Source organism: Rhamphochromis sp. 'chilingali', assembly GCF_963969265.1.
Source record: "Rhamphochromis sp. 'chilingali' genome assembly, chromosome: 17".
NCBI lineage: Eukaryota > Metazoa > Chordata > Actinopteri > Cichliformes > Cichlidae > Rhamphochromis > Rhamphochromis sp. 'chilingali'.
The window spans coordinates 5,072,765-5,091,808 of record NC_137944.1 but is presented as its reverse complement, the minus strand read 5'-3'; the positions used below and the strand labels follow the sequence as shown (position 1 = coordinate 5,091,808).

The 19,044-nt window shown below is 45.1% G+C and overlaps 1 protein-coding gene across 1 annotated transcript; it reads left to right on the top strand.

The window, feature by feature from the left end:
• Window positions 1-13,372: 13,372 nt before the first annotated feature.
• sox4a (SRY-box transcription factor 4a) lies at window positions 13,373-17,082 on the top strand. The gene has a single exon (XM_080863954.1). It carries the CDS (start codon window positions 13,829-13,831, stop codon window positions 14,942-14,944), a length of 1,116 nt encoding a protein of 371 aa, XP_080720080.1. The 5' UTR covers window positions 13,373-13,828; the 3' UTR covers window positions 14,945-17,082.
• Window positions 17,083-19,044: the final 1,962 nt, after the last annotated feature.

Here is a 19,044-nt window from a genome sequence, read left to right as displayed (position 1 = left end):
GGCTTTTCCCCGCAGCAAGCCGTGTAATAAATACTCACAAAGAAAACGGCGGCTGTTACAACTTATGTGTAAAAATGTATAGTTTCATGCATCAGTTAAAACACTCGACTGCAGGTACACGATGCCCAGCTGGAAACACTTCAGCTGCCCGAGAGTCACAGAATTTACAGAAAATGTTACACTTTTGTGATTTATATCGTTATCGGGATGATAGATGTCTTATATCGGGATATGAGATTTTGGTCATATCGCACAGCCCTATTTGCCAGGCTGATTCTGGCTCCCGGGCCTTATGTTTGACACCCCTGATTTAGAATATTAGCAGTTTGTTTCACTTGCAACCATCTCATACTGTCAGCAGAGTTTTTAGAAAAATGTAAACTATATTCACAAAACAGTAGGCAGTGAAGACTTAAATATATCCTCCCATTAGTTGGTGGAGAACAAAAACAGAGCTAAAAGAGGTTAAACGTATCATAGTATGACTAGAAAGAAAATGAGTTAACATTGATGTAGCTCCTGGCTAAACTAACCAGATTGCTAACAAGCTAAAGTAGTTTCCTTGAAAGAAGATAAGTCTGTTTTCTGCTCCCTAGACTCGCGTAAGAAAGATACAAGAAAGATACAAGCACAGTTATTTTATTTTCAACTTTAATTTATATATTTATCTTTATCTTATTCTTCCCAGTTAAATTTACCCTTCATTCTAATTTGTGTTGTACAGTTATTTCATTTTTAACCTTAATTTATATTTTATTCCTTCCTAGTTAAATTTACCCTTTTTAATTTTTCATATTTATTTCCTATCTTATTCATAGCCTTTTCCTTTTTTGTTTTCTTTAGGTCACGAGCAGTTGTCCAAGCATTTCACTACATATCGTACTGTGTATGACTGTGTACGTGACAAATAAAATTTGAATTTGAATTTGAATTTGAATTTGAAATGACAGACCAATTCATTTGTATTTATACTGTTTTTAAAAGCATCAAAAAGCAAGAGGGCATGAAAACAAATAAACTGCATGCATCCCAAACTTCACTTTAATTTGTGTATATAGGCATCAGCTGTGAAAGCTGATATTGTGACTGCAGCTTAACTTGCACTGAAAAATAGCTTCTAGCTAGAGCACACTTGTGACAGTGGCAGAACCAATACAAAAACGACAGAAATTATAGTCACAGTAGTTCTTTATGTGTGAGTCAGATTTGTAGAAGTTACACTGGCTTCAACATACCCACACAGTTATATGCTCACATTGAAATGGATCTGACAAGAGGCCATCTCTCTAATGCTTATTTTATAGTAGGGGAGAGCGGGGTAAGTTGTCACACTTTTCACACTGACTAACTTTTACTGAGCACCATACATTACAACGTAATAAATGTTTCACCAAATGAAAGAAGGAAGTCTCGGGCACATATGATGTATTCATTACATTTTCATATCTTATCTCATTACGGAGTTGTAGACTGTTGAATGGAGAATGTGCACTTGTGACAATTTGCCCCATCGGCAGGTAAGTTGTCACACTAGATTATCTTAAAATAAGAACACAAATACTTAATTGTGATCATTGATTTTAATTGTTAAATTCAAACCAAAACTGGAAATTTGAACAATTATGCCAAGAGAATTTGGAAAAAAAACAATTATTTCAATCCAATACACATTTTAATCAAAACATTAAGTAGAAAGAAAACTTTAGTTTGAACTTTAAACTCAAATGTTCTCTGGCTTGCACATAAATCCATCATAACTGAATGGAATGCTGCAAATAACTTGCTTTACTTAACATGTTTATCCTCTGAACAAAACAGATGCCCTATTTCTGATTAATCAGACTCAACTTCAGAGTCACAATTCTGGCACACATAAATTGCCTGGCCTGAGGTGCAAGCATCATGGGCCCATTTGTTGCATTTTACGCATTTTACCCAGGTCTCTTTTGGACGACTGTTTGAAAATGGCTCCACACAGACAAGGCAGAAGCACTCTTCATCATCTGATGATGACTCTTGAATTATTTTTCTTCTTTTAGCTGCGTTGTGTCGGTTAGAATTGCTGATTTGCGTCGTTTTCTTCCTTTGCTGGATGGTTTTCGGCGGCCAGCTTTTGGATATGGCCGGATGTCCTCTGGAGTTGGTAGTCCCCTGTCAGTAATTGCAGTGCTGGGTAAGGGTGAGCTCGTGATAGAGATGGTGCTGGAGCTTGGCAGTTCAGAGTTGGTGCTGGGGCCTAGCAGTGCAGAGTTGGTGCTGGGGCCTAGCAGTGCAGAGTTGGTGCTGGGGCCTGGCAGTGCAGAGGTAGTGCTGGGGCCTGGCAGTGCAGAGTTGGTGCTGGGGCCTGGCAGGGCAGGGTCCGGAATAGGGCGATCTGTGACGTAGGATGGTGCAAACTCGGCTTCCAGAAATACATTTCTGTTGTAAGGTTGAATCCCAGCCACCCTAAAACCAGCCTGAATGTTCAATGGGGTTGCAGCCAGAGGATATGCAATTGCCACAATCCCAGGAATGTCATAAATAGACATTGTCTTCCCAGGGTTGTTCCTCATCCAGGCATCACATGTGCTGTTGATGTGCCTCTTTAGTGGCCCGTAGACAGACCTGTCTAATGGTTGGAGCCGATGTGAGCAGTGGGGTGGGAATGACAGCATGATTATGCCATTTGCTTTGGCATAATTGAGTCCATCAATGGACAGATGAGACTCGTGGTTGTCCAAAAGGAGTAAACAGGGCTTCTCCTTTGAACACTTTGTATGTTCATTGAAATGTTGCAGGAATTCAACAAAGTGTGTGTCTTTCATCCATCCAGAGGAATTTGCCCCTCCTTTGCTGCCGGGTGGCCCGTTGATCAGGAAATGGTCACGGAAGTGGACACGCGGGAAAATAAAGTATGGAGGTAAACTATTCCCTATGGCTGAGACAGCACAGGCCAGTGTGACAAGGGTTCCCCTTTCAGCAGAGGTCAATGACCCTACTTGTTTGAATCCACGTCTGGCCAACACTTTGTCTGGTTTATGTACAGTGGTGACCCCAGTTTCATCAACATTCCAAATGTCTCCTGGTCCAAACTCATATTTGCATAACACTTTCTCTAAGTTGTCAAAGAAAGCATTGACATTCTCTCTGTTGAAGCTACTTGCCCTGGCAAGGCTAGTTGCTTCTGGCTTTCTCAGTGACAATGTTGTATGCCGCTTTAAAAAGCCTGTAAACCACTCATTGCTGGCCTTTTCTTTTTCTGCCCACAAAGGCACAAACTTCAGTTCGTGTGCCACAGCAAACTGGTAGGCAAGCTTTCTGACCTCACTTGGTGACAGACCAAAATAAATGTCAGCTGACCTAGTAATATACTCAACAAGCTGCTTTTCCAAATCAGGGGAAAAAATCTTCCTTGGCGTTGTATAACCAACCATTGTTGTTGGCATGGCTGTCTGACTTTCAATTTCTTCTCTGGTAATCTTTTGACAATACCGAGTTAGAGTACGGTAATTTATGTCAAAATCCTTTGCTGTACTTCTGATTGATTTGTTCTGCATCTTTACCTGCCTGACTGCCTTTAACATAATGTCAGGTGGTGTTCTGCCACGCTCTGTCTTTCCTTGATAATTTCGAACCATCTTACTTTCTTCCTTCCTTCCTTCCTTAATTCCTGCCTCTCCTTCCTTTCTTCAAAAACCTTATTACAAATACAAATGAATTACAATATCACAATTTTTTGGAGCATTTATTTGTACTGGGGCAAGTTGTCACATGTGACGACTTGCCCCAAAGTTAATGAGACAACTTGCCCCAAACTGACATTTATGCTAATTTTGGCTAAATGTCAGGGTTAGCTCAACATAGCACATCAGCTGAAGTATCAAAAGACACGTTAATGTCTCCTCTATTTTGTGTAAAATAATAATTTGTAACATCTATACCTAACAAAGTTGTACTGAAGAAAATTTAAAGTGATTTATTTTTCCTTTTAGGTCAAAAAAATAAAAAAGATGTGCTCACCTCAGATTAGAGCAGTCTTGACCACATGTGAACAGGAGGTTGACTATAGAAGAAGAAGTCACACAAAGTGGCTATTTCATTTTTGAGATAGAGCCTCTAGTGTTGGAGTTATGAACAGTGTGACAACTTACCCGTGTGACAACTTACCCCGCTCTCCCCTACTGTTTACACAACCTGCACAAACGTGCTCATGTGCAGGACTCCAAAAACCAAACAGCACGTAGCAGCGACTGTGCATAAGTCAAATGTGGATAGTACAGATAGTAGCGGCGGTGGACACTTTTCATAGTTTTAACACTCTGTTTCTTCTTTTGCTTAATGTTGCAGGCTTATGAACCCACATCAGCACAAGCAAGAGAAGCCCATACACTAGTTGTAGCACATATTTTGGACACTGCCTCCATCTGGCAGCAGACACTTTCCGTAGGGAGACGGGCTATCTGTAGCCGGCTATGGTCTGCCAACAGAGAACCGTCCTCAGCCCATAACGGTCCCCTTCACCCCATCATGGCAGTAGCGCTGCTCAAGATGTGACCAACCCTCTGATGCTAATCAATGCAATACACCCCGGGCATTGCCAGGGACTGACCCGTGTGTGTGGCTGTGTGACACGCACACAAACACAAGCACACACCTCCTCAGACAGCGGACCGATTACGCATCACAACACAGCTGATTTGCCCCGTGGCTTGACACTCGCTGTCCACTTCGATCACGTTACCCTTCCCAGCAAGCCCAGCGCCGTGTGTTTGCCTGTGCCCGAGTGTTTACATGCACTGGGTTCATCTGGATATTGCTGTTATTCCACAGCGCTTTCAGCAATGTAATTTGTCACTACTTGTAAAGTGTTAAGCAGAGGGAAAAAAGCTGAAGGCAACAGGATGGAAGAAAAAGTGTGTCGTGGATTTCAGTCTAGTAGCTCTGCATTTTAATTTTTTTTCTAAGAAGGGGTCATGCTGGGTGATACTTGGAAAACTGTATGAGGGCTTTGACAGAGCAGTCTTAGCCTTAAATATATCTGTGCTCAGAAATAGTACTCCGCCCGAGGCTTTGAGCCATTCCAATGATATACCGTGGCTCACAAGCCAAATAAAGCCTGTGCAAACAGCCTCGAATTTCCCAACAAACACTTTACTGGAGCTTCGCATTTGAACCCCCTCTCCCCGAAATTGAGCTGGCCTCATCCCAGCAACTCTTAACTCTCTCTGCTAAGGAAAAAAACGCTCTCTTGTTCGCCTGTAAACTCCCTATTAAAAAGATCTGTGGGCCAGACCGCACTCCTCCACCGTTGTCAGATGGCCGCTGTTTGCAGTGGCAGAGGCACAGCATGAAAGGGTCTCGGGGTTTAAGGCAGCTACTAGTTTGGACGTCAGCGGAGAAGTGCCTTAAGACAAAAGACTGCTGGGGCATAGGCAGACTTAAAAGCTGATGTGAAACACAACCTGTTGTTAAATATTATAAAATTGTAAGTTTTACTGTTGGAGAAATATGGATGCAGGCAGGGTAGGGATGTATGGGCAGATGTAAGATATACACCAGATGGAACCAAACACACATACACACTCATTCTGAGTCTGTACTATTTTGGGAGATGGGGGAAGAAAATGGTCTAACTTGGCAAGTGTAAATATGTGTACTAGTGTAAGCAGTGGGTCTCTGGCAGGTCTCTGTGCATATGGGGGAAGTATAGGGTCTGGCACATGTTTAGTGTGGTGTCCCATTTTTTTTTTTGTGCATCTGGACTTGATAACTTTCCTCTTTAGCAGTAGTGAGAGAGAGAGAAAGAGAGAGAGAGAGAGAGAGAGAAAGAGAGAGAGAGAGAGACCTACGCAGTGACATCTCTATCTGTCTTGATCTGGACTGACTTTGAAACTTGGTCACAGCGGAGTAGTTTCTATATAATCAGGAAGGAGAGAGTGTGCGCCACGTGAAATGAGAAACACACTCCTTTCCATCCTCTATAGAAACATCCAAATACACACGTGTCTCAGTATGGACCGGTGTTGTTTTTAAAGCTGCTCTTGGTTTTTGTGATTTAAGTGGATGGTTTACATTTTGTGTAAATCTTTTAAGCCACATGGTGAGAAACTTCACCATTGTTTATTTTTGAAAGGACCGAGGTTACATGCTGCCATTTAGGGGTTCAAGCAGGTCGTTAATTTTTAAAATGAAATATTGCCAACTGGACCGTAATAAATCTCGAATACCCCAGATACAGCTTTGGTATCAGCATATCATTGGAACGTTAGCTCTAGTGTTTTAAACTGTATCGGCAAAGGCAGCTAGCTTTTTTTTAAAGTGCTTAAATGTTTTTCTAAGAAAAGAAAAGTTTGTACTATTCTGAATATGTTTAAGACTTCATAAGGTTCATAATGGTTTTGGGAATAATGACTGGGATCGCGTTGGGAATTATTCACTAAGGAAAACATTCAAGACACTTACCAATTTTCTAATTTTTCAAATGCTGTGGGGACTTTAAGAGAGCTGTGCATGAATGAAAGGCTGCAAACCTCAATGAACAGAAGCAATGGTGTAAAGAAGAGCGGGCCAAAGTCCCTCTACTATATTTAAAGATTGCTAAGGTTACACAGAAAACAATTAGTTTAAGTTATTGTCGGTAAAGGTGGTTTTACAAGCCACTGAATTGTCGGGTGTACACCGTGGGGTGTGTAAATAATGACACAGTGCAATGTGTCGTATTTACACTATTTTAAGACCTTTTAAAGACTCAATCATTTTTATGATGTAAAAACTCGATAGAGGGTGAACTTTTTATTTATTTGTACCATGACCTAAATGCACAAATGAACAACTGGCTAATGCGTCAGAGCTAACAGGCTATCTCTTTGTGCTCCGGGATTCTCTCCTTTCCTTCATTGGGGTGAATTACACCAAAGTCAAACTCCAAAAGCAAAGCCTGCAGACATTTGGCGTGCATGCTATCAGATCCACTGAATGTGACAACTGAAGTAGAAGGATTCAATTTTTAATCTAAAATTTCACTCTTAATTTCAAATGTTAGTGTGACTGAAGCCTAACAACATCAGACAGTACAACTTGAAAGAAGCAGATTAATATGGGGAGCATGCTTATTTGTTTTCATGGTGAGAGTCAGATGAGGACATCGATAGCAAGCTTGTGTCTGGGTACTATAACATTGCCGGGAGCAGTTAGCGTAGCCTAGCATTACAAGTCGAAGCAGGGGGAACTAGCTTGTTTGGCTATGTCAAGTTTTAGAAAGTGAAGGTTACATTTCTGTTTAGCAGAAAAATTGCATTTTAGTTCACATTACAGCAGGAAATACAGCTGTTTAGCTAACCAGTTTGGGTCATTTATGTGAACAATCCCATTTTAGTGAGACCTTAAAGGTATACGGTGGATTTTTTTCCTCCAGTGTTTTGTTTGATTGCCTCTGATCTCTTCAATCTGAGCGAACCAGTCTTTCTGATATGTCCACAGCCACGACACCGAGGTTAGTCCTTAATAGATTACGTTTGCCGACTGACAGACCACAATAAATCACAAAAGCTTTACAGAAGAAAACTAAACTAACCCTTCAAATGCCTGGTCCAGCTTCCATTTTCAAGGTGCTGACCTAAACAGAAAAACACAGAGCCAGCCGGATTTCACTGTACAATTTGATACATCGTTTTTTTTCTTCTGTAACTCCCCGGGGCCTAAGGATGTTCTCCCCAGGATAAAGACATTGTTAGTGTGACTGAGGTATGTGGCTTTAGAGACCGGCTGCTAACGTTAGCCAGATATATTTGCTTCACTATTGGTATTGATCCAAGTTGTCGATTCTTGCTCTGGGGAGCAATTATTACACACAGCAAGTCAGGACAGTCAGTGCAAGAATGGATGCAGTCGGTCCACCCATGGAAGAAAATGCACCTCACTGCACACACACACACACAAAAACACACACACACATCTACACCTGTTTGAAGAGTGAACACAACAAGCTTGTCCTCCGACGAAAAAAAGAAGAAAAAAAAGAAAAATTAAAACTAGCAGTGAGCTGAGTGAAGCTGATATAGCCTCAACAACCGAGCGAGAGATGCCAAAACCTCTCCTCCACACACACACACACACACACACACACACACACACACACACACACACACACACACACACACACACACACACACACACACACACACACACCCCTCCTCTTCTCCTCCTCCACCTCCTCTACTCTCTGCAGCTGAGAGGCAAAGCAGACAGATAAGCAGGCAGCCAGAGACGGACTAATCCTCCCACAGTGAGAGACGTTCCGGATAGTATATGATGGGAATCAAGCTAAACTGACAGTAAGAGAGAGGGAGGCTACATGGGGAGATATGAGAGGCAAAAAAAGGCTAAAAGTGAGGTGAGGATACAGATTAGCAAAAGGTGAGAATGAAAAAAAAAAAGGAGAGGATTTTTAAAACGTTCTTAGTGTGAAGCGAGGGCTGAGAGTTCGATCGGATCCACAAGTTTTTTTTCCTTCTCTCTCTCTCCTCCCCCTCCTCCTCGCATCGTGCCACCGTCTCGCACTGTTTTTGATAAACGTTGCTATTCTGCAACCATTTGCTTGCTTATTCGTCTCTCAATCATTCTTGACGATTCTCTCTCTCTCTCTCTGTCTGCACCCCCCCTCCCCTCCCTAACCTCCCACAGCATCCCTCTCTCCTGCTCGCTCTCACTCTCCCTCTCTTTCCCAGTCTGACTGAGGCTGATGTAGGTCAGTGCGTCTGGAGCCTGTCTGGAGCTGCTGGAGAGCCTCAGAGCTCCACGCTTGGTCCTCGACGACCCTCGCAGCGGAGGGCTGCCTCTGTGCCCGAGCTGAGGATGGACGCCGTTCCCTGGGCTGTGTTAGGACAGGACCAGCTCGCCTGACCTGACTCGCCTGGAGGAGGAGGAGGAGGAGGGAAGAGGAGGAGGGAGGGAGAGCAGGGTGACGCGGGGTGTCTGTGTACTTTGGAAAGCTAAGGCGGTGCATGTTTGCATGTGGGTCGTAGATGCACGCGCACAACAGCAAGGGCGAAAATGCAAGAGATAGTAATCGTTGTCTCTCTTCTCATCGACGCACTTGCAAGAGGGGTAGGGGGGTCATTTTCATGCAGTGCTACCTTCACATCCCCTTTTCCTACAACACACACACACACACTGTCTCTTTCTGTAACTTCATCGTGATGCTTTATGTCTTTTTCCTAGACCCAATTCTTTGACGTATGCAGCCGTCGAAGTCTCTCCAAACACCACAGCGACCCAGCAAACTCCAAACTGATGCGCCTCGTACGACAAAAACAAAAACCAAAGAAAAAAAACCCATTTGAAAGCAACAGCGGTGTTCTTTCTTTCTTCTTTTCCAGTATATCCATTCCTTTGCGGCTCCTTACGGATCCACTCCGACTGATGTCCTTTCCCTAAAATACTGAATACTGAGAGCATCCTTCGACCATCGCGTGCCCCTTTTTTTTTTAAATAAATGAAAGCCAACGAGTGCAAGGACGACGATGACGACTTTTGCAAGAGAGCGAAAAAATCCGCCACTGACTTCACCGTCTCCTGATTCTGCTCACCTTTCCCTTTGTCCCCCCACTTCTTCCTCAATCTCCGCTCTCATTCTCTGCTCCTTCCCACTCCTCTGGCTTTTAGACAATGCCCCCCCCCCCCCCCCCCCCCTTAAAAAAAATCTCGTTGTATCAGAGTGTCTGAGTGCAGCTGTGAGAGTGGCAGTGTTGTATAGTGTCTGAGTCTGTGCTCTCGATTTGACTCTGAAGCACATCTGGTTCCTGCAGCGGCACGTCGGTGAGTTTGTTGTTGTGTGTTTACGCATCTGTGTTCGTGTGTCTGTATCGGCGTGACACAGCGAACCGTCTCGCCCGCCTTCTTGCTACCCGGAGCGAAGGACGTTTGGAATTCCTGGGGCGTGGCGTCGCCGGCCTGACCACACCTCGGGTGTTTCCCTTCGTCTGATGCCCGTTACCTTCTCTCCACCTAAACTCGTCCGAATCCTTCGGATTATAGTGGAGAGGGCAGAGAGTGAACAACAGATTTTCATTTCACTGTCTCGCCTCCTGCTTTGCATTGCCGCTCTCTGGCTCGCTCATATTGCCCCGACCAAGGATGCAACTCTACGGTTCTTAAATGTAACGGCAAAAAAGGACAGAGGCTTCAAAGAAGCACAAAACAAAGAGTTTTTTTCCCCCATAAAGAAGGAAGTAGATGGACAAAAATAGCTATTTTGTATACAAAACATCGTAAACGCCTGCAATGTGTAACAGAACATCACGCAGCAGTGCTATGAATTAAGGCCCCAAACTCATCAAACAGACCTGTGAGGCGGTCCCTGATCTTTAGCCTGTTTGAACATGTGAGAATATGTTGGACAAAGGCGGGAGAGAAAACAAGCTGCCGTCAATGCTGCTTATCAGAGTTGAAGATGAAATGCAGAGGGGCAAGTGGAATAAGTAGGCACTGTATGTTCCACGGTAACTTAAAAACAACTGACTTTGTTGGTGCTGTTGTGTAAGGGCTTACTTCAGTAGGTGGGTGATATGGTGAGATGGCCACCTGCACTGTCTGCCACATCCACACAAAACACAGAGGAGACAAACCAACTGTGGATGAGTCAGAGAGAGAGAGAGAGAGTGTATGCAAATCTGTGCTTACTCTTCAGTTTTTCTGTTTAACTGCAGGGTGGAGGGGACTTCCCACTGGTTCTCAAACATTCAATCCCTGGAAAAGCTCCAATTCAGTTAGAGCAGGACACACATACACGCACGCATGCCTGCTTGCGTACACACACACACACATACACACACACAAAGGCCTCATTGTGTTTGACCCCGGATGACGAGCAGGCAGGTCAAAGTGGTGGGTCATTGAGAGGCGGTTGAAAAAGGCAAGTGCATGGTAATGAGTAGCTCTGCTAGAGATAAACACCCTCACATGCTTTCCCTTCTGCGCGGCCAATGGCGTGCACTTATACTGTGACTCTTAAAGCTTAATGTATCCTTTACACACACACACGCGCGCACACGTGCCAATGCTCATGGCACCCCCCCCCCCCATGACACGTTGGACATGACATGGACGAGCCACGGATCGAGGCGCTCTCCTCGTCCCAGCTGCCTTTCAGCTTCTTAAGCCCCGCCCCCTTTTTACAACACACTGTGATGACTGTGTGCCCCCCACCACCCTCTCCTGCTGGGTCATGAAGGTCTCAGCAACAATAAACTCCCAGCGAAGTCATGTGATGCACACTCATTAAACCTACAGTTTACTCCAGGGTTCTTCTAACATACTGGGTTATTGTTTATGTTCTACCTTTAAAAACAACAACAACAAAAACATGCATATTAAGCACTTTGTCTCTCACATTTGTTTTTCCAGCAGCTGTACACCCTGAGATCATTTCAGGGACACATTCATGAGTTTTCCAAGGATGGCAAAATGGAAATGCACAAAACTATTTATTTCCCTTCCTTTAATGCACAAAAAAAGCCCTGACCCCCCCCCCCCCCCAGGTCAACATCCTCCAAAAACCCACACCGGTGTAACTCCAGCTCTACACCCTCCTGCAGCACTCTCTCATAACAACACCCTCCTTTTTTTAGGTGTCAGCAGAGGTGGGACTGAGCGCCGGTGTGTTTGGGGTAAACACACGACTCCGGCAGCTCCAAAGATGACTGGGCTGTGGGGCAGGGTGGCGTGATAAAGACCTGGCAGGGATCACTGCGGTGCATCTGCCGGCAACACGGTGGAAAGCTACCTGACAGTTGCTTCTCACACATCAGATAAGATTACAGGTAGACCTGCTCCACCTGTTTAAACAAACCCATGTGCACACGTGCCGCTGTGTGTGTGTGTGTGTGTGTGTGTGTGTGTGTGTGTGTGTGTGTGTGTGTGTGTGTGTGTGTGTGTGTGTGTGTGTGTAGCCCGGGAAAAAGAGATAGAGATAACAGACTAATCCAGTGGCAGGTGCATGCTTGTAATTGGGACGGCTAAAGATATAGACTGATGAAGGAGCTCATTATTATTTATGTGTTTGATTTATGTAAGCACAGAGGGTGTGTGTGTGTGGTGGGGGTGAGCTGTTTGTGTGCATTTTTAAAGAGTGTGTGACTTCTTTTGAGCTTCTCCTTGTGAATTAAGCACAACGCAGATGTTATGTCAGAGATTTGAAGACCAGATCAGACAGAAATAAATAGAAGTTAAACATCAGTTCTAGTTATCGATCAGCGACTAAAGGTCAGACGTCACCCCTGCTTTACTCGTTGGACGGCGCTCACGCCAGTCAGCTGCAACAGCAAAAAAAAAAAAAAGAAAAGAAAGGAGGCCTTTGCCAACCAGCCGATGACATCACCTGCATGATTTAATGATGGCAGCTCAAAGCGGGCGATTACAGCATGGAGATACATCCTGCCATACACGGCAACACACAACCACATACATACACACACACACCATACAGCGTGGCTCCTTTTGGCTCTAGCCTGACATCTAGCGACACAAGCTGTAATGTGATATTTACATGACACTGACATGTTAACATAATGGGTCTGAGGAGGAGGTGGTGGAGGAAGAGGAGGAATCTCTGCACTGTGGAGTGTGCGGAGCTGCTGGGTGTTTAGTGGGGACTCTTGTTTCTCACTTTAATAATTGGAAGTACAGGTTGTTGTTGGCTTCATGGTTCACCGCAGCCCCCCCCCCCCCCCCCCCCCCCCCCCCCCTCGCACCGCCAGGATGCACGGAGTAAATAAAAGCTGCCGTCATCTTACCTGAGTCTCTTTTTAAATCTGCCGGCTGTGATGTCATGGCGTGTTGTAAGGAGTCGCAAATAGCAGGTTTGGGGCGAGATTGTTTTTGGGTGGGTGTTTTCTCAGCATTTCCTTGCTTTACCCCTCCAACCGAAAAACACTCAGACACATTACACAGGATCTATATTTAGTCACTACCCAACCACATGAAGCTAATTTGGATCTAAGTATATCCCTCACAGCCAGGAAACGGATACACATACACACACACACACACACACACACACACACACACACACACATACATATATATATATATATATATGTATATATATATATATATATATGTATATATATATATATATATATATATATATATATATATGGACACACACACACCACAAGTTTGCCTTCCTTCAGTGGAGTCTGACAGGAATGAGGTCAGGCACACGGATCCTCATTGCACATTATTATTATTATTATTATTACCAGTTTTTTTTTCTTTTTTATTCAGCCAATGGCAAGAGGAGGTGGGAGTGGTCCGACTCAAAAATCGGGATGGCGACAGGCGCTGATTGGCGCTCACGTCTCGCGATAAAGCTATAAAAGGGCGAGGTTCTCGTTGTTGTGTTTACAGTAATATCAGGGAGCTCGCAGGGAAACAGGGAGACTATGAGAAAGCGCAGCAGCTCCATTCAGCCACATGGTCTCTCAGCCGCACGGAAGAGCTGCGCTGCTCACAGCCAGGTTCACGTAAGGGACTCGCACTGCTGCGGCCCACAGCGGCGCGCTTTCAGCCTTGCTCTGCGAGTGTTCAGCCGCACAGGCAGTTGAAAATTAGTTTCCGGATTATTAGTTAAAAAAAAACTGTCGCTGAGAAGCGCAGAAGAAGAAAAGTTAAGAAACCCGAGCGTCTCCAAAGCGTGCTGAACTGAAAAGAGAGAGACAGACTTGGATGGACTTTTTTTGTTTAGAGACCTGCTCACAGCAGTGCTCCGACTCCAACAAGAAGTGAGGAATACGGTTTTGAAAAACTTTGTGAAAGCACTGAGCGGTGTTTTCAGACACTTTGGAGAGAGATGGTGCAGCACATAAGCCAGACAGAGAGCGCCCACGCTCATTCCCCCGGCGGGGACTCCACGGACACGGGAGAGATGGACCTGGAGATGGATGCGTCTCCTACCCCGGGGTCCCCCTCCTCCCGGGAGCGGAGCGACTTGGCGTGGTGCAAAACTCCGACGGGACACATCAAGAGACCCATGAATGCGTTCATGGTGTGGTCCCAGATCGAAAGGAGGAAGATCATGGAGCAGTCGCCGGACATGCACAACGCGGAGATCTCCAAGCGGCTCGGGAAACGCTGGAAGCTGCTGAAAGACACGGACAAGATCCCGTTCATCCGTGAGGCGGAGCGGCTCAGGCTCAAACACATGGCCGACTATCCAGACTACAAGTACCGGCCCAGGAAGAAAGTGAAGTCAGGGAGCGGGGCGAGTAAGCAGGCGGACCGCGGGGAGAAGAGCGGGGAGCGCGGCGCCAAGTCCGGGGTCAAGAGAAGCCCCGCGTCCAAAGGAGTGAGCAGGACGCACAAGCAGGGGGGCGTGAGGAGCGCGGCGGCGCAGGACTACGCCTCTCCCGGTGACCACCAGTCGCTCTTCAAATCCAGGTCAGTGTCCGGGGCCAGGCAGATCCCGGAGAAGCGCAGCGGAGAGGCTCGGCGCGCGCACATGTTCGGAGGGGCTGGCAGCCTGGAGAGCGGGCCTCCGTCCGTGGGAGTCCCGGCCAGTCCCGCCTTGAGCAGCTCGGCGGAGTCCAGCGACCCGCTCAGCCTGTACGAAGAGCAGAGCCCGGCGGCCAGCGAGACCTCGCACACCGCGCGCCTCAGGTACACCCGCCCTTCTTCTCCAACACCGTCGGCCTCTCACTCCTCCTCCTCCGTCTCGTCCTCGTCATCGGATGAAGAGTTCGAAGACGAGCGGCTCGACCTGAACCCGAGCCCCGGCTTTGAGAGCATGTCTCTGGGCGGCATGGGCTTCTCCGACGCGGAGCTGGACCGGGACTTGGACTGGAGCTTCGGGGAGTGCGGGGCGGGCTCCCACTTCGACTTCTCCGACTACTGCACCCCAGAGGTCAGCGAGATGATCTCAGGAGACTGGCTGGAGTCGACCATCTCCAATCTGGTGTTCACCTACTGAAAGGTGGGAGAGAAGCGCGACGCCCGCCCCACCACCACCCGCCCAGCAACGTTTTGAACTGTTCAAACCCACCCCACCCGACACCTCAGACAGGCGTGTGCGTCCACACCAGAAGATTCCCGCTGTTCTTTCACTAAATGAGGGAGAGTGAAAACTGGAAAGAAAAGGGTAGGCCTGTGTGCGCGTTGAAGCCCAGGCACGCGCTGCTCACAGACTTGTTGGAACTGCGCTCCGTGCGCTTGACGGGAACGCGCAGACCTGTGGGGAGGAGGGGGGGTGGGGTGCTTAGTTTGCATTTGGACTCAGAGGAGGAGTGAATGTAAGCAGAGACCAGTGATACAGACTCGAGCTCGACTGTTCAACCCAATCCGCACAGGATGAAGACTGAGACTGAACATTTGAACATTAATGTTATTTTTGAGGTCGGGACACTTACTGGAGAGCTCGTCGTGTTGGGGTTTTTTATTTGTTTGTTTAAAGATAGCCAATTCACATTGACCATCGAGTTGCTATTCAGGTGTAGTTTTTTTTTTCCGAACTAGAAATGTTTTTAATATCAGCAAGCATGCCCTCCACGTTGAGGAGGATTTTATTGTTGTTTTAAATGCGTAAAAAGGAAGAAAAAAAGTTCATTGCTGCGTAATTACGCAATTTGTGTGACCATAGGACTCAATTCACGATCACCAGCTTCTCTTTCAACGGCAGGACTTTAAACATAGACTGACTCCAAACTTCAGAAACCCCTTTTCTGAACACTTTTTAAAACACTCAGTGCACAATTCAGGACCAATGCTTTTTCCTCTCCCCCTGACACGCATTCTTTCTGCCTAGTGCTTCAACTTTGTAGTTTCTCTGTGTCAGATGACGTTTTTTTTTATATCGATGTATTTATACCGGCCAAACTTTTTTATACATAGAAGTATTGTTCTCGTACAGGTCTCGTTTGTGTTTGTGCACATAACACCTGTCTGTATCCAGCGTGGAAGGGCTAGAAGTGTATCTTATTTAAAACAAAACAACAAAAAAATGTCCGACTTCTCTCACTTTTATGGAGATTTGAGTGTGTCATGATTTTCTACTTGTATTTTTGTACAAAATCTATAGAGAAAAAAAGGAGGGGGACGTTTTTTTTTCTTCTTCCGGCGAGTGGGTAGCCTACAACATTGTTGTTTGGATCTACATTGGTGTTTTAGTCGTGCAGAGAGAGGGAGGGGTGGGGGGTTTGTTTGGCACAATCTGACCTCACAGTGTTTACAGTATTTACCCACATGCTTCTTAATGGCACAGTGACTCCAGCTTCACCAGCGAAGTAAACAAAGCGCCACTGAGGCTCCCAGCCTGAGTGGTGACTGTGTTTCCAGTACAACACAGACCTAAAAGAAAGTTTAGGCACGAAAGATCCCAGAGAGTCACTGTTTGGATAGAGCTAATACCTCTGTGTGCTTTTTTTTTTTTTTTTTTTTTTTTTTTTAAATTATGGAGATAAGTTTTATTTGAACCACTGGATGGAATTTCACACTCATTCCACTTTTTGCCTAGACTTTTTTGGAGGGAGGGGAGATGTATGAAGTGCTTCATCTGTTATTGCGCAAATTGCATTGAAAAAAAAAAATAGTATTTAACCTTTCTGTACCTGTTGGCTAAGTATAGCAGGCTAATTGTTTTCCTATATTATGGCATGGCAAATAGCATTTGTATTTCAGATTCAGGTATATGTAGCTATAGCTGTTGTGTTTAAGATTTTTAAAGAATAATAACGAAATATTTATGTAAACTGACTGTACTATAAGCAAAGATTGTGTGTGTTTTTTTTATGTATGATGATGATGATTGACAGGCACTAGGACAGCCATCTTTGGACATGTTGAAGATGATTGTGGTCCAGGAGTTTCTTTCCTTTCTTTTTTCTTTTCTTAATTTTCTTTTAAAGATTTTTTTTTCTAGCGTCCTTTTTTTTTCTTTCATTTGTGCAATATGCTGTGTATGATCATGTTTTGTCCAATCATGCCAATATCTGATGTTTTATGCTCAAAAACCAGCCAATGTTTGGGTCAATCACTGCCTCTCAGACCTCTGTACAGATTGTTGTTTTTTATTATTTTTATTTTCTTCCAAGAAGGAAATAAAATCAGCTGGAACTGAAAATGTTTCTCGTCTGTGTATATACAAGTTTACTAGATTTTACATAGTTCGTACCTTCCTAGAGGACAAACATAAGCACCGCCGTGTGGTTAGCTGACAGCAGGCTCTCCAAAATCTCCAATCTGGTGTTTACATCCTGTCTGAGCATGAGCGTGCGTGAACATGTGTGCAGCTCACGGGGGTGTTTGCCGTAGGTAAGTGTGCAGCTGCAGACAGTGAATCAATAGGCACCCAGTGAATCGATAGGAGTGGTCTCCTCCTCTCTCGCTTACTCCATCTCATTCTGCACGTGCAAAAAACGTGGCTGCCATGGAAACACTGTATCCAAGAGAGAGGTTGCAATCCACTGGGGAGCAGTACGGCACTCGCCCGTGTGTGTGTGTGTGTGTGTGTGAGATGGATAAGGGGACACAGACTGATCCATCAGAGTGGGGTGGTGGGAGGGGGATAAAGGGGGGTGGCAGACATTTCTGCAAGGCATGACTGGAATAAAGGAGGCATGTGTCTGTGTGTGTGTGCCAAAGGGGGGGAGGGAAGGAGAGGGTAGAGAAGGGGGATGTTTGTCTGTCCTGGTGGATTGTGCAGGAGACTGCTCCCAAATCCAATTAATTCCTTCTGGATGCATTCATTTGTCTCCTACATCTGATGAGAGAGAGAGAGAGAGAGAGCCACACATGGAGAGAGAGCAAGAGAGACCCCTAAGGTTCAGCATTTAGTGTGTATCAATTTACGCCCTTTTCCACAAGAGACATTGGTAATTATTTCCATCTCCCCTCCTCTGTCAGGGGAGCATGGTCGTCTCCGGCTTTCCTCTGACATCTCAGCCTGGGTACTGAGAGGGAGATAAGGCATGGCCATTACAGGCAGCGCACCATCCCAAAGATGAGACACCGGCTCCCGGGATGTCTGCAATAAGCTTGACATTACTGTGGAAATGGTGTGTGAGGTGTTGTCTGAGGTGTTCACTCTGTTTCAGAAAGAGGAAAAAAAGTTCAGTCTGGTCCTCAGAGTGTGGGGATGAAAAAGACACATACTGAGGGTCAGTGCGGACTAGTTTGTTTGTCTCCTCTGTTAACCTGAGTGTGTCAGACACCATCAAGATCAAGTGACCGTGACTGCTTCAAATACAGGCCAACAATAAAATACCAGCCATCTGAACAAAGGTACACATTTTTAACCCTTTATTAATGAGTTCTTATTTTTTTCTTTTATAAAATCATCACATGATTGAAGCACGATATGAAATGAAATTGTTTCATGTTTTTGCCTCTGTGCTCAATCTTTCAACAGGAAAGAATCCGGGGAGCCAAATGTCACTACGTGAGAACAACTACCTGAATTTTTCCATTTTCTCCTGCTTTATATTGCGATTGAGAAACTGCTGGGTGTATGAAAAGCTGAGCATGAATGTGAATGTGTGAATGGGTGAATGTGGTTTGTAATTAAATCCCTCTGAGCGGTTGATGAGATTGGAAGTGCAGCCCAGTTCAAGGCTAAATATTTTACTCTTCTGCAATTCTATGACAAATAGCTGTAAAGTTTCAGATTCAGCTTTTACACACACACAGTAGAACATATAAGCTTAGAAAATAAATGGCTAAATCCATCACTCTGAATGTTTTCTGCTTTTAAAAGTAGACAATATTGGTGTCTAGTTAGGGCCTTCTTGCCATGTTTCCTTTGAAATGTACCAGCAAAGAGAAGTTTGTCCACTAAACTTTCTTACCTGACCAGTCCCTCTCATTTCTCTTGTGACACTTTTGTAAAGCCTTACCCAGCTTGATCTAAAAGTGTATTAAGCATAGACTGTATTTAAAAGATGGCATAACTACCATAGCGTTAGTTAAAGTCATTCTTTAACTCCCCCGTTGTGAGCATCCTCACTGTCCCCATCTTTGTTTTCTGAAACTGGGCAGCGACACTCATGGGACAGATGTAGCTGTGAAACCAAGTGACAC